The 16115-nt window shown below is 35.1% G+C and overlaps 1 protein-coding gene across 1 annotated transcript in view; it reads left to right on the top strand.

Annotated features, from left to right (window-relative positions):
- LOC107441908 (uncharacterized) overlaps positions 1–16115 on the top strand; it is a 195311-nt gene that overhangs the window by 174578 nt on the left and 4618 nt on the right. The window contains exons 70-77 of the mRNA XM_087160784.1: positions 1417–1510; positions 3654–3722; positions 6652–6758; positions 7048–7183; positions 10198–10332; positions 11960–12063; positions 13617–13709; positions 14506–14611. Of these exons, the coding sequence (XP_087016910.1) occupies positions 1417–1510; positions 3654–3722; positions 6652–6758; positions 7048–7183; positions 10198–10332; positions 11960–12063; positions 13617–13709; positions 14506–14611 (844 nt within the window). The remainder of the gene's footprint in view (positions 1–1416; positions 1511–3653; positions 3723–6651; positions 6759–7047; positions 7184–10197; positions 10333–11959; positions 12064–13616; positions 13710–14505; positions 14612–16115) is intronic.

Below are 16115 nucleotides of genomic sequence, written 5' to 3'. Positions count from 1 at the left end.
AACTTAAATATTTTCTAGGTAATTAAACTTATTCAAAAATCACTAATTTGGCGACCTTTTTACACCTGGATGAAAACTATGAAAATCACTGCCTTATTCTCTGTTTTTGCAAATTTTTATGAGCCCAAATAATGCAACATTGGGTTAAGTTTTTAAATATTTAAAATTTTGACCACAAATACTTTTCATCTACATAAAACTGTGGCTTTTCGCCAGATTGACATTTTGCACAATTTTCAGAATAAGCATCAGAATAACCTGTAGCTTTAGATATAAGCTAAACTTGTCTAAACAGTCATGAGTACCTGTTGCATACCTGCCAACTCTTCCGGATTTTCCGGAAGATTTTATTTTCATATTTAAAGTGGTAGTAACTAGATACTATTTTTCTTTTATAATCTTAATTTTTAAATGATATTGATCACCACTATTCTTAAAAAATTAAGCACATATATTAATATGCGGTACTATCATGGTTGTCAACTTAAGTTCAATCAAATGCAACGTGTTTGTTTGCTTAAAATTGAAGGTTTAATTCCATTTTAATAGCACTGGGAAAAATGATAATGGAAGGGATTAAAAGTTGGCAGGTATGCTGTTGCAAGCTTGCAGCAGTTATGAAAATAGTATATTATTCACAAAAAGCATAATTTCATTTGACGACGAAGTCTTCGAAAAACAGCCTTAAACAAATTTACTTAACTGAGAATCACAAACTGAACAATTTTGCTGCAGCTGGTAAAAAGTGTCCACACAGAGAAGCAGTGGTTTTCATCTCTACGTGAATCGAGGATTATCATCATCTTATATTTATCTAGGTGCCTCAAACCATAGTTGCTAAAATTCGAAAGGAAGTTTCGAATCAACTACGATTACATTTCCATTATTCTACAACGTTTTTATCTTAATTATTTCAACATAGCTGCCGATTTTTGTTCTTAATGCTTAAAATTCTTTGAAGTGGTAGCCATATTTCAATTGATTAAAAAACTGCAATATGGCTACAATTCTGGTTTAGCAAACAATATTTTTTTTAAAAACTTGTTATGACTTTTATATATTTGTTTTAATTACTTATTTGTGTGAAGAGTTTGTTAAAATGATTATAAATCAACTTTGATAAACGAAGATGAAAATATTTACGTTTATATTTGTCACAAAATTAAAGCACTTCTATCTATTGCAAAAATCAGGGCAGTTGGGTAAAGAGGGTTTAAAAAGTTCCCCACAAAAATTTGATAATGACATTAAGAACTTTATGAACACGAAACCATTGAAAATGTATTTCATGTCTGCCTGATATATCCGAGAAAATTTTATTTTATATTTAATGTCGGAATGCGATAACTGGTTAGATTATATTTAAATAATAATTCAGCGTTAATTTTCTTACGTCTCTCTAAAATATTATTTCAGGTTGATATTTGGGAAAAGACCGATGAACCAAGAAGTTGTGCCATCTATTGAAGACCCTAATAAATATTTACTGCAAATTCAAGATATTTCACAGGTATAAAATATCTTTTCCAGAAAAATGTTATTGATCTTTCTATATTAAGCCTTACAAAATGTAAATGAAAAATTATTGTTTTATAAATAGTTAATTTTATGTTAGAAATTAAACTTGCAAGCCCTAACACAATAAAGAAAATGATTCATCCTACTGCATTTTCCCCCTCTAAGACGAAGAATTCTCGAAATTATTTACTTATAGCGGATATTTATGTCCCCTCCCTTCTTAAAGCCCATCACCATAGATCTCGTTAATGGATTATTAATTTCTGTTTTCATTTAGTTTATTTGACCTAATTATTTAGATTTATACTATGTCCTATAATTCATTTCCTCATAGTCCTCTTCTTCTTCTTAAGCACTACAGGCGGTTACAGGCCAAAGCCGTCTCAGTCAGTTTACCCCATCTAGATCTCATTGATCTCCCCTTATGAAAAAATAGATTCTTAATAGTAGAATGTTTTAGTAACATTTTTAGATAGAATTAAAAATTTCAAGAAAAGATTAATTTTATTCTTATTTAACTATGCAACTATAACACTGGGGAACATTTTTTTTTCTTTTGTTGCATGAGATTTTTGGACGGATCTTAGATATTTTTAGGTCACTGATTTCCTGTAATCGGTTTCTCTTTACAAGCTACGGTTTTTATGCAATTTAATCATATATTCCTAACCAAGACTTTTAAAATTACTCGAATGAATATTAAGTGTCCCCACTTTTCTGCTACTTAAGGAGTGGTAGGCAGAAAGTGATAATCATAAAAACAGATCAGTTCATCGGTAGCTTTCGCAACAAAACTGATACCAAATCTGAACCCCATTTAGATCTCATTGATCTCCGCAGGTAAATAATTGTATAAATGCAAATGAAAATGGCTCCCCACTGCAGTTTATTATGCAATGTCTTCGCAGATTTCAGTATATACAGGTATAAAGTGCGTAGCTTTGAGTATTCCCGAAGTTGAAGAAAAAGTATTTGCTGAAGCACTTGGCTAAGAAAGTTGATGAACACCGTAGAAAGCCACTAATTTGGCAGCACATAAAGACGCCAAGTTTACTAACGCTAAAACGAGGTCAAATAAGACAATTCATCTGTAATTAGACTAGAGCATGTTTTTGTGTCAAATTTCCCATAGTAAATACAAAAAATTATGAAATAAAAAGCTAGTTTGAAACTATGTAATGCAGGTTTCACCCAGTTCTTAAAAAATAAAAATTTCGGCATTTTTTTTTCTTTCATATTAACGGCAAATTTAGTATTCGTCGCATACAGTTTCGGATGAAGGATCACAACTTGACCCAGAGGCCGCTGGGGCAGCAAATTATCAAACAAAATTATGGTTTAATATTTTAATATAAATTATCGCAGACTTAAAAAATTTAAACTCTCTGAATCCCTGAGATCCTCAGGGTTCCGCGAACACAATTTGGGAACCAATGCTTAGAGTATGATTATCATACTTTTTTTGGTAGAACATGCACGCTTGTGTGTTCAATTAACTTTTGTCAAGAAGATGAACTAATTACACGATTTACAGGAATATACATCAGAGTTTAGGCACTATTCGAATCTTCAACCTCCATGCATCAATAATTATCTAAATAGGGGTTACTTTAATGATGTAACAAATAAGACTAGGTTAAAGTTATAGAATTTTAATGGTAGGTAAAATAATTTTCTTTTTAAATTTTTGACACCAATTTATAAAAACATGCGAGCCACTACAACAAAATTTCCCACAACGACTATATAAGTTAGCATTTATGATTATCATTACACACTTGATAATCATGCAATTATCAGAGACTCCAACTTTTAAGGCTGTTTGAGGTTAATAATTTTATAAAATCAATAACGTTAAATTTAAGAACAACTGTAAGCCCTGGCAAAAATTTACTACTTCCATTATAGATCTTCAAGGTATGTAGATGACCTGTATATTTTATTATGAACTCCAATCCTGCTTTTAGATACATATATACAATTAAGAATATTAACAAAATAAACATAATAGAGTTTTTGTACTACACTTAACAAACATGTATTCCTTAACTTTTAAATTTTAATGACTATTTATCATGAATTTTCTGATTTGTTTCTACTTAATGTTTCTCTTTTATGTTTTCCTCAATGTCCAGGTTTATCATACAAAAGCTGGTAGGAAATACGCAGTCGATAATTTAACTCTGAATATTCCTGTCGGAGAAGTAAGTTAATTTTTACTCCATATATTATGTTATCCTGTCTTGAATTATACCCACACACATATACAAAGGTTGATTTATCAAGAAGTATCAATTTCAATGCCGTATTAATCACGAACAATGTAAGATATTTCATGTTACCTGCAGCAGAATTGTACTGGCTTATTTTAAATTTTCTTAGGTACAGTTGCAGATGTCCCAACAAATATATATCATGTGCGACCTCCTAAGTCACACGATACACATAGAGCCGATAATCCATTTCCGCCCAAATGCATGTTAAATTTTTTTAATCAAATCTGAATCAAATAATAGTGGCTGTGATGCTCCTCTAAATAAGCACCCTATAGGAAGAAATCAAAAAGTGTTAGAAGTTGGATCAGAGCATCTGGGGGGGGGCATTTATGAATTGCATTTTGTAGTACGGCTCTTCCAATAAATCGGGGAAGGAGATATTCTTCAAAGAAGGTATATACATACCTGCCAACTTTTAATCCCTTCCATTATGATTTTTCTCAGTGGTATTAAAATGGAATAAAAATTTCAATTTTAAGCAAAAAAATACGTTGTATTAGAAAAAGCTTAAGCTGCCTATCATGATGGTAACGCATATTAATGTATATGCTTAATTATTTTAGGAATAGTGGTGATGAAAATTCACTACCAAATTCTTATAACTTTTTTCAGAAAGCTGAGCAGTTGGCATCTCTCTGCATATTTCGAAATGTTTTGATGTAACAATTCCTGAATTTAAAAGTTTAAAAACAAACTTTTTAATCTACCACAACAAATCAGTAATTAAAAATAATTTATATAAAACCCATCATTTCTCCCAGTGGTATTAAAATAGAATTAAAACTTCAATTTTAAGCAAACAAATACGTTGTATTTGAAAAAAATTAAGTCGACAATCATGGTAGTAACGCTTATTAATTTATAAGCTTAATTTTTGTAAGAATAGTGGTGATCAAAATCATTTAAAAACTAAATTTTTAAAAGAAAAAATAGTATATATTTACTACCACTTTAAATATAAAAAAAAAAATTTACGCCAAATGCGTAAAAGTTGGCAGGTATGTATACAGGGTGTCTCAGTTAAGCGTTTCAGAACTTCTAAGAGGGGTAGGGGGTATCCTGACGACTCGAAATCATATAGCAATGTAGGGTCGGAAATGCTTTCCTGAAGTGGTGACGTACACAGAAGCACCATAAAGAAAGGAGACCGTAAGTGAAAAATCGCTATAATAATACATTGAAAAAATTATATGGCCTCCTCCGTCACCCGACCTATCATGTTTTGACTTCTGGTGTCAAATGAAAACACTGGTTTATGATCCCCCTGTTGATAATGCTGGTTGCGAGAATCGCAGTAGCTGCCTGCGAGATATGCCTGGAGTATTGCAGAATGTTCAAATGTCCATGCGACGGAGATGTGAGGTGTACATTGCAGCCGGGCGCAGAAACTTCGAACACTTACTTTGGCCCATGTACCATATAATTTTTTCAATGTATTATTATAGCGATTTTTCACTTACGGTCTCTTTTCTTTATGGTGCGTCTGTGTACGTCACCGCTTCAGGAAAGCATTTCCGACCCCACATTGCTATATGATTTCGAGTCGTCGGGATGCCCCCTACCCCTCTTAGAAGTTCTGAAACGCTTAACTGAGACACCCTGTATATAATGACCAGTGTGGTAAGGTAGTGCACCATCGAATTGGAGAGAACTCTTTACTTTCCCTCTGACGATTAATGCGACGTCATCAGTGAAAACTAAGCGGAATTGATCCCAATCGATGCACTAGAACCCTAACCCTCGTATTGAGCGGATATGGATTATCGGTTCAATTTATGTCGTATCACCAAAGAACATCTGTAACTGTATCTAACAAAACTTAAAATAATCCCACACAATTCTGTTGCAGGAAATATCTTGATTTATCTTACATGTTTCTTGATTGATACTGGATTAAAACTGTATAATTCTTAATGAACCACATTGTCCAAGAACCGAATATATATATTTTTAACTAGGATTAACCGAAATAGGTGGTTGTTGACTTTCACCGGTGAATATTGACAATCGCATAGTCGCATTGGTAAATATCTGAAATATATACAGTCGAACTCGTTTATAACGAGAGCAAAGGGACCGTAACATGTACTCGTTAAATCCGAGTGCTCGTAATAAACGGGTCCTTAAGACAGGCGTGCAACCAGAAGAGGGGCTTGGGAGGTCAAATGATTGAGTTTACTTAAAATTTAATTAATACTTACTTACTTTAATTACATTAATTAATTTAATTAAATACTTTTCTTAATTTAATGACAACTAACCCCCTTCCCTCGCATTTCTTTATCATTTAGAAAAAAAGATAAGACAGAAAGATGAGAAAAAAGATTGCAAGACAGAAAAATATTGCTCGCTAAAACCGGGTCTTGCTCGTTAAAAGCGACTTCTGTTCCATAGACTTAACATTGATCCAACCAAAAATTCTCATTTCCCTCGGTAAATCCAAGTTCTCGTTAAATCCGAGCTCGTTATAAACGAGTTCGACTGTACTAGGTTTGGTTATGTGTCTCTGCCTGGTATACATTTGCTCGGTATGCCCTACATCAATAATTTTTTTAAGGACAAGTGCCACTGCCCAGTATGCATTTAACTGGTACTCCGAGCACTGATGTTTCTCCTAATCTATCCTCAGCAGATATTAAAATAGCGAATGAGTATAATAATATCAATGGATAAATTATTATCAAATCGGATATAAAAAATATTTCGGATATTCACCGAAGCGACTATGTGATTGTTGCATTCACTGGTGAAAGTTGGCATTCTCTTGATTTCCTTCATTCACGGTAAAATACATGTATTGAAAAAAAAATTTGCTAAAATAATGTCAGTTTTTATGAGATTTTTTTTCTAACTTCAGTGCTTTGGACTTGTTGGTGCGAATGGAGCTGGGAAAACCACTTTGTTCCGTATTTTAATTGGACAAATACAGCCTACGTCTGGTAAAATTATTTCTGCGGGTTTAGAGTAAGTAAAATCATTTGCTTTATTTTCATACTTTAATAGTATCGTTATTTTAGCTGTTAAACAACACTTTTTTTCTTTTATTACTTATAATATATAACAAAAAAAATAAACCGTGAATTGTTAATCAAGTTCACTATTTAGAATTTTTTTAAAAGAAAAATAGTTCATCTATTTTAAATATTTTATTACATTGCTGTTATGAGTTGTGAAAATCAAGCTTATTTTAGTGTCTCCCTTCTCCAACTGTTTTTTCTATTACGGATTGAACGACTCCTTCTTTATTTTTCAGATCTCGAACTAGTCGCAAAGAACGTTTCTTAGGCTATTGTCCACAGAAAGATGCATTAGATGGGCTTCTCACCCCTAGACAGCACCTAACAGTCTATGCAGGTCTGAGAGGAATACCAGCAAAAAGTGTTGCCACGGTAGGTTACTTGGCTGAATTCAAATTCTGAAATTTAATGTCCGTTTGCATTAACCAGTTGATGTCACGTAAATATGACGAAAGTCTTTTAAACCATTTACAGCAGTTCATTTGGGAGATTAACATACATATTTAGATCGTTAATGCCCAATCACTAAAAGTGGTAATAGACATTAATATAATGTCTAATATAAAGTGCAATAGTAAACAGAACTAGTTTGTTTTTTAAAATACATACTTTTAACGAAACTATTTTGCTAAAAAAAATTTTCCTCATTGAAAAAAAGGAACTGTCCTCATGTAAAAAGTACCTCTACGTAAAGACAGTACAGTGAAACCTCTCGAGAGCGACCACTCTCTGTTCCACAGTAAAATGGTCGTTATTGGAGGAGGGTCATTGTAAAGGTCTGGTTTCTTAGGACAAGCGCCTTACCTGGGCGTGAGCGGGACGTCAATGTCCCGCTAACGCCAACAAAATACTGGTTTGTTAGCTCAAGGCCTGGTTTCTTAGAACTAGCGCCTTATCTGGGCGTGAGCGGAAAGTTGACGTAGAGCTGACGCAAAAAAAATACTTTTTTGTTAGCTCAGCGTGAGCAGTCGGTCCAACGCAGACATTATCTCTCATTGCGCATGCGTTAATAACGTCAACAAATATTTATTTTGAATTTGTATTGATTTTGTTTTTGTCGACCAGTGTTTTAAAGTACAAATAATGACTTTGTTCAAGAAAAAACACATTATAGCTGAGCTAAATGAAGAGTGCTATGTTTAATGAAGAAGCTATGTTTAATATCAAAATCAAAATCTTGGCTGATTTCAATGTACTGTTGGATGTTGTCCGCCACTGTTTCTGTGGTTAACGTCACGTTGTAATCCAACTGCAGTAGAGTTAGACGGCAATTGTAGTTCAAGATGAGCGTTCGATGACGTATACTATCAAACTCACAAATGGACCAATCAGAGGTTAGCGCTGATTTCTAGCTGACGGCGTCCTGTCCTAAGAAACCAGGCCTTTGGGGTTACCTCCATTGACTTCAAAATGTTATCGAAGATACACGACTTTTCACAAACGATTTTAATTTTAGTCAGTGTAATTTTTTGGTACAGAAATGCTCCTTCTGTTGGCGTTATGAGAACCGAATCTATGAATAAAATGTAGCCGCAATAGAAATGATCCTTACTGATATATATGTGTGTAAAAATTACGATTGATAGAACTATTTTAAACTTAAAAAACAATTATGTTTTTTGTATCAGTTTGCATTTAATTTTATATCATAAAAATAATTAGTCAGCTTTAAAATATGAGAAGATATTCATTTGATCGAGAAACTTAGTTTTCTTCTAAAATAACTTTTTTTTTCTAATTTAGCTTTCAACTCTAAAAATGAATCATTGAATGCATCGTCTATAGTGCACTCTTACTGCAGCCTGAGGTTGTAGATCTCTTTCAGAGAGCGTCAAAAAGAGCACTCTAAATAAGAGTCTCACACAAATATTTTGAACACATATTAATCTACTTATTTGTTTAAAAATATTTTTTGCTTTGATGTTTTTTCATGTTTCATTATTTGACCTTTTCCACATTTGGCGCAGAGGTTTTACCCGATCACTAGGAAAAGTTTTAATGGTCTCTCCTTAAAATTTTCTCCCACACAAAGTCTTTCAAAAAAAATCCGTACCTCTTAAAAGTAGTCGTAAATAGAGGAGGTTGCTACATTCAAGGTGGTTTTAGCATGTTTGTAGTACTTATATTTTTAAACTGATTGGATATCTTCTTAAGTTACATAAAACTTTAGCTTCTGAAGAAATTCCCTTTAACTTCAGATCCCAATATTTTTTTTCCAATGCTCACCTGGTGTATGACCTTTCGTCGTACAGGTATCTGAAGGACAGGTGTGTTGGCCACTCTTTCGGGAACACTATATAAGTTGGGGAACCCACAATAAGGACACATAGTACAGAGAATGAAAGAACATCCATGTCTTGCCCGGGATTCTAACCCAGAACCTTTCTGGTGCAATGCCAGTTCCCTGACCCCTACGCAGGCCGTTCGGTTCAGATCCCAATATAAATATGCTTTTAAATAATATGTCTAGATAAGCAGAACATTCTTGTTTCTACATCATAAATGCTAATAATAAAACAATTCTACAACTATTTTATACGTTTTGAAAATTGAAAAAAAAAATTAGATTTTCAAAAGAACGTTTAGCTCGAATCGGTTAAAGTGAAAACTATTCAAAACTAATATCCCAAAAAATTACTTACTGTTCAAAAGAATCTTTGAACGAAAAAACGGATATGCATTTTGCAGTGTTCTGCTTAGGATACTCGAAATTTATACTCATCGTTTGTTAAAATAAGTTACAAAGTTCGCTGACAGAAAGGGCTGCTAATTTAATCAAACAATAATTTTGTTTTTAAGAATTACCTCCCTTTACGACAAAAAAGTAATGAATTGTGGACTGATCGTTAAGACACGGTTCCCAGCAGATCACCGAAGGCAAGCATCAGTGGCTACGGTCAGTGTGCGGGTGGGTGACCACTTGGATCAGTCTGTGTAGGGACAGAGGGTGTGCGATATTGGATCTCGTTAAGCTGTTCTACCGTTAAGTGCTCGACTTCGCGTGCAGGTCATCGGGCTACCGAAGCGGGGGTGCCATCCCCTCTGCAGAGGATCAAAATTGTGATGGCATGTCTTCGGATCTTCCCCAGGGATGTTTCCCAGACCGTCGCCAATAGCCCATTGTGCAGCTCTAGTGCGACGTAAATGAACTACAACTACAACAGTAATGAATTGCGAAGAAAAAAAATCGAATTTTCAAGAAAAAATTTAGTTTTCTAAGAAAAACGTACAAAACTTTATGTGCGTATTTACTTCAATTTTCTTTTCATTTATTTTTGTTAATTTTTCCTTTTCTAGAGCACCTCGAAAAAATAAGATTTACCACAACCTTGAACCCTCTCCCTTAAATGTGTACAAAGATGTAATTATTGAAATATTTGTTTCAGGTGGTGGAACATTGTCTGGAGAGTTTAGAATTGGACGCACATGCAGATCGTCCAGTAAATGCCTTAAGTGGAGGAACGAAAAGAAAACTTTGTACATCTATCGCCACTTTAGGGGATCCAGAACTTGTACTCCTGGTGAGTTTTGACAAAACAAATAAGACTGAACATCTTCACACCAATTGTTTTACGAATATGTTGGTGTGTTTTAGTTTAAATCTTGGGAATTAAATCTAAAACTAAAATGTGAACAGTTATTCACTTTTCTACATAGTCGCCGTTAACATTGAAACGTTTGTCAAGTTGAGGCACCATCTTTTGAATCCCATGATCAAAGAACTCTGCTGTCTGACGGTTAAACCAGTTAATAAAGTTAAATATGAGCGTTTAACCAGTTAGCAAACAGTTAAACCAGTTTCTTTCAACGTGTTACCATTTTCCAAGCGTTTACCACAAAGAAATTCCGTGAGTGATGGAAACAGGTGAAAGTCTGATGGAGCTAAGTCAGGGCTGTATGGTTGATCCAGATCGTTCGTTGTCATAAACATTTGTCATATCATTAAAAAGCCTACGCCATTAACGTGATTCTCCATCATTTGTAACGCCCCACAGTGGACTGATTGTTAAGACACAGCTCCCAGCAGATCACCGAAGTCAAGCATCACTGGCTGTGGTCAGTGTGGGAGTGGGTGACCACTTGGATCAGTCTGCGTAGGGACCAAGGGTATGCGGTATTGGTCCTCGTTAAACTGTTCTACCTTAAACTGCTCGACTTCGCGTGCATGTCCTCGGTCTACCGAAGCGGGGGTGCCATCCCCTCTGCAGAGGATCAAAGTTATGAAGGCATGTCTTCGGATCGTCCTCAGGGATGTTTCTCAGACCGTCGCTAATAACCCATTGTGCAGCTCTAATGCGACGTAAATGAACAACAACAACAGCAACATCATTTATAACACCTTTCCGATAAGTTTCAATAAGCTGCCGGTGAATTTCACCAGGATTTTTATTTATTTTTTTTTTTTTTTTTTGCATATAAAAACCGAATGACTGAACGCACTTCACAATCGACATGATTGCTGATTGGCATAGTGACAAACAAAGCAGTATAACCATACAACCAACTCCCGCAAAGACCAGAAACGTAATGGCGGCGTAGTGAGAGACTTTCCAAGAGTTGCCGATCTTGAACTGACTTCACTTAACACGATGCGCAATCGGTTCTTACTTTAAAACAAACCCCTTGTGTGTATATAAACTCGAGGGTTCGTTACTGAGGATATTTTACGTCATCACTGTTCTCAGAGTAAACTAGATGCGGATTTCGTATCGACCAGCAATTTCTATGATTCGAACCCGGTTCACCTCATTGGAAGGCGAACGCTCTATTCCTTAAGCCACCACGGCTCAATTAATATCATTACATATTAAAAATATCCGATTTCCAGGAGTTGAGAGAAGCCCCACTTGTGTGTTTGCTCCGAAGTCTCCGAGAGTCTAGCTGCGCTATGGGCCTTTTTAAAAATAATTTTTAAGCAATTAAATAATAGATAAGAACTGTTTGTGGAATGCGTCCAAAGAAAATCAAGTTTGAATTTGGCACCTGATTTATTTAATTGCATATATACTAACATGTAATAAGATATATATGTAATTAATTATGTAATGCGTTTATACTTTCACAATTTACAAATCTAGAATCAAAAAAATTTTCTTTTAAATGCCGAAGGTATAAAAACTCCTCTTATATGCTTTACTTCACTTGTAGGATGAACCAACGTCCGGCATGGATCCGGCAACCAGAAGACTAGTCTGGAAAAACATATCACAAATAACTGAATCAGGTCGATCAGTTATATTGACCTCACATAGGTATAGTAAATAAATTTTCAATTTTCAATTCAGTAATTGAGTGCTGAGCAATATTGTAGTATTCAAGTATGAGCAATATCCAAGTATCACGATATATCATACGAAAAATCACACTATTTTTTAGTTCGAACAATTCGCATTATTTTGCTCAACATTTTCATTACACAAATTAAATTTATTACTGTTTTATAATTGTATCGTAATCTGCAATTATTGCTGTCTATAATTTCACAATCGCGATTTTGTCGTATCTTATGCGTACTTTATGCATATGACTCGTGATATACTGTAAGAATACTTTTAAAATATAATTATGTCATGTTAAAAAAATATGGATGCTGCACGATACATCGTTTTATCACCCAACTATAGAAGTAATCTATCGTCCTAAAAATTCCATTATTCTTATTTTCATCATTAATAATTGGTTGAACAACGTTTTCTAATTTGTTACCCTGAAAAATTATCTCAACATAAGAATGACGTTTGTAGTAATAAGCAAATTCCTAAGTAAAATGCCATGGGTTTATTATAACGCCACATTCATCAAAATCTATGGTAATTTTTTGATTTTTTTTCGCACTGACAACATCGTTATATAAAATGAATAATACACCCGAAGACAAATAATTATACCGAATTTTACAGAAATAAATTTTCACCCGTTTAAACTTTATTTCTATTTTATTTCATAACCGGCATTGGACAGCTAATCCATGTTCAACTCCGTTGCCATGTAATTTTAAACCCAACCCATCAAGAAAACTCCTGGATCAATCATTGGGTGCAACTAGCCTTTATGAATTACTTTTTTATAGAACTAACCCGCATTTGCGTTACATGGAGAGGAAAACCACCAAAACTCCCACGGCTAGCTTGATGGCAAGGATCGTCTACCCCTGAGGATATTTTACGTCAGCACTGTATCGGTGCAAACCGGAGCATAATTCGTATCAATCAGCCACCACTGGGATTCGAACCTGGCTCATCTCATTGGGAGAAGAAAGCTCTATTCTTTAAGATTACACAGCTCTGCTTTCATATTTTGAACTAACACAATGTCTAATTTTTTTAAATATGGTGCAAAATTTTGACCTTTCTGTCGAAGACTGAATTAAAAGTAAAGTTTAATCTCCGAAAATCATTTTCGCCAAATTCCTAAGCCATATAACGTTACATAAGGTAACATATTGCATAAGACTATGCCTATCAAAGAAAGTGAAATAATTCCAAAAAAAAAAAGGAGGAAGAATGTTACTAGGGCGGTTAACAGTAGTAGAATTTTTAAGCCATTTTCATTAAATACCTATTGATGTTACGTACTTAAGATAGCAAATTGCTCGAAACCATGTCGGATGCTTAAAACAAAAGATGAAATAGAAAAATAAGAGGAAAAATATCTGTACGGAGTTGCGTAATTTTTGAGCCACATTCATCCTATCATTTTAGTGTATCTAGTTTTTCCTTTTATGGTCTTTTTGAAAAACATAGCTCTTAAATGTTTAATTATCTTTCATGATTATATGTATTCTAAGAAAATTGTTTCCATTTAGCATTGAAGACTGTGATGTATTATGCTCAAGACTGGGGATAATGGTGAACGGCAAAATTGCATGTTTAGATAACCCCTCCAAGCTGAAATCAAGGTTGGTATCTTGCAATACATTCGTAAGCCTAATTAGTTCATTATATCTCAAAGGACAGCATTTTTTTACAAGCATACAACGTACAGACTTGGAAAGATGAGTACACTCACCAAGTTTTTGAGACTTATTAAAATTGTGCGCCCACTTGCTCAATGTTCGCCATCGCAGTATGGATTTGTTATAGTTTGTCTACGGTAAGAACTCCCCCGCCACAAAGTCTGAGGCCGGCTGCTGCTATGGGAACAAGAATAGCGCATTTCAGGGAGGGTTGCTCTTCATCCCTCTTGGACTAACACAATAGACCGAAGAAAAATATTCCCTTTTTTTCGCCGACCCCACATCCCTATTTGAAGTAGTTATACCTCGTTACCATAGTCACCGCCACTGGTCCAGACGAATGGCTAGGGGAGTTCTTGTTTTAGACAAACTATACTGCAGTGTTGTCGGTATTAAGGGTAAATAAACAAGCTCGGAAGTTTTCGTAACCCCAACGCCAATGACACTGCGGTCATTGATGGAAACATTAAACATTTTTTTGTATTACTGATTGAACGGGCGTGTGTGAGTGACCAAGGAGAAATACATTGAGGTACCAGAATTATAGTAAATGCATCTTTCCATTTATCATACGTTTTTGTGCATCATATACTTGTAAAAAATATGCACAGTTCTTTGAAGGTGGACATATCAATTAGGTGTGGTGCTATAGCAGTATTTTATAGTACTGTCTCGTTATCATTAAACTATCACATCCTCATATATTTGAAATCAATTCACAATTTTTTTTTCTTTTCAGATTAGGAACTGGATACACGTTGTCTTTCAGAATGACTGAAAACTTCTCCAACCACTCTTCTCTTATAAATTTCATCCAAGAAGGTCTTCCAACTGCACGCATACAAGTAACGTGAATTAAGCATTTATGTATCTTTGTCAGACCGGTTGTTCCAAAAATGACTGGCAAATTGAAAAATCAATTTAAAAAAATGGAAAGAAAGTACGATTCGATAAAAACTCGTTATCTCTGATATAAACAGTGTGAAAGTGGAAATTCCTTTTCTCTGACAATTTTGGAAATTGAATGGCCCAAGCATCGAATGCCTATTATTGTCCATACTCAAAGGCACCTATTTCAAAAATTTAATCTAAGACGTTAATTTTTATTTTGTAACCGTCGTTGAAGAGCCAATCCAATTTTGAGTTTACGGCTGCCAATGTTCAACCCAATCCAGAAGACGAGGAAACTCCAGGATCTTGTATTGGGAAAAAATTTTCCTTCGTGGAGGACTTTTTGAGGGAACAAACCCGCATTTGCGTTGCATGGAGAAGGAAAAAACGAAAACCTCTCACGGTCAGTCAGTTAGTCTTATGGCAAGGGGACTCTAACCCATGATCCATCTACCACTGAGGATATTTTACGTCAGCGCTGTGTTCGGTAGAAGCCGAGTGCGGAATCGTATCAACCAGCTCTCATTGGGATTCGAATACCCTATCCCCTGAACCACCACGGCTCTATGCTGGAAATTTTAATTTTATTTTATATTATAACTGTCGTTGAACAGCCGACCCAATTTTGGGTTTACGACTACTAATGCTCAACTACGTATCCTTGTAATTTTGAACCAATCCAGAAGACAAGGAAACTCCTGGATCAGTACCCCCAGTGGTATGATTTTTAATGAGAACATCAAGGACTTTTGAGACTCGACAGATTTAACGTGCACCAGTCACCATTTACTACACGGGGAGTTTTCGGCCAATGGAAATCGAACCCACGACATGGGCTCTTGCACATGGGCCCAGTGCCCTACCAACCAGGCTATCCCGGCCCTTGGAAATTGTAATTGTAACAACTGATTAGAAACAACCACAGCAGCAGCTAAATACGCAGTTACAACACCTCCTACACTTTCGCATAAATGAGGTACAGCGCTACACAATTTGCATCTAGCCCTAATTTTGCTAGACATAAATTTCGTGACATATTCTTCCAAGTTATTTTTTGTCCTCCAGTATATTATGTTCTTGTTCCATTGATAACATTACAGGCACCCACGGGCTCAAGCTCATATGAAACAGTCAATTGTCCGCTTCGCGGACAGGCACTCTGTAAGAACACCAGTTCAATATGTTTTTGCAGAGTTCTGAAAGGTTAGTGACCACTTTTGTTTTAAAAACTCACAAATCACTGGGTTATAATTCATTGAGCGTCATCGTTAGCATTGCCTTTTTTTTATCCGCTCAGGGGACAGAGCGTTCGCTTACCAATGAGGTGACCCAGATTCGAATTCCAGGGGTGACTGGTTAATACAAATTCTGCTCCCATCAAACACAATGCTGATGTACAATATCATCAATGATAGACGAATCATGGGTTAGAATTCCTTTACCGTCAGGCTAACCATG

The sequence above is a fragment of the Parasteatoda tepidariorum genome, chromosome 4 (assembly GCF_982258835.1).
Source record: "Parasteatoda tepidariorum strain Cologne lab strain chromosome 4, Ptep-v5.0, whole genome shotgun sequence".
Lineage (NCBI taxonomy): Eukaryota > Metazoa > Arthropoda > Arachnida > Araneae > Theridiidae > Parasteatoda > Parasteatoda tepidariorum.
The sequence above is the reverse complement of the archived record's forward strand: the minus strand, read 5'-3'. Positions and strand labels throughout refer to the sequence as shown.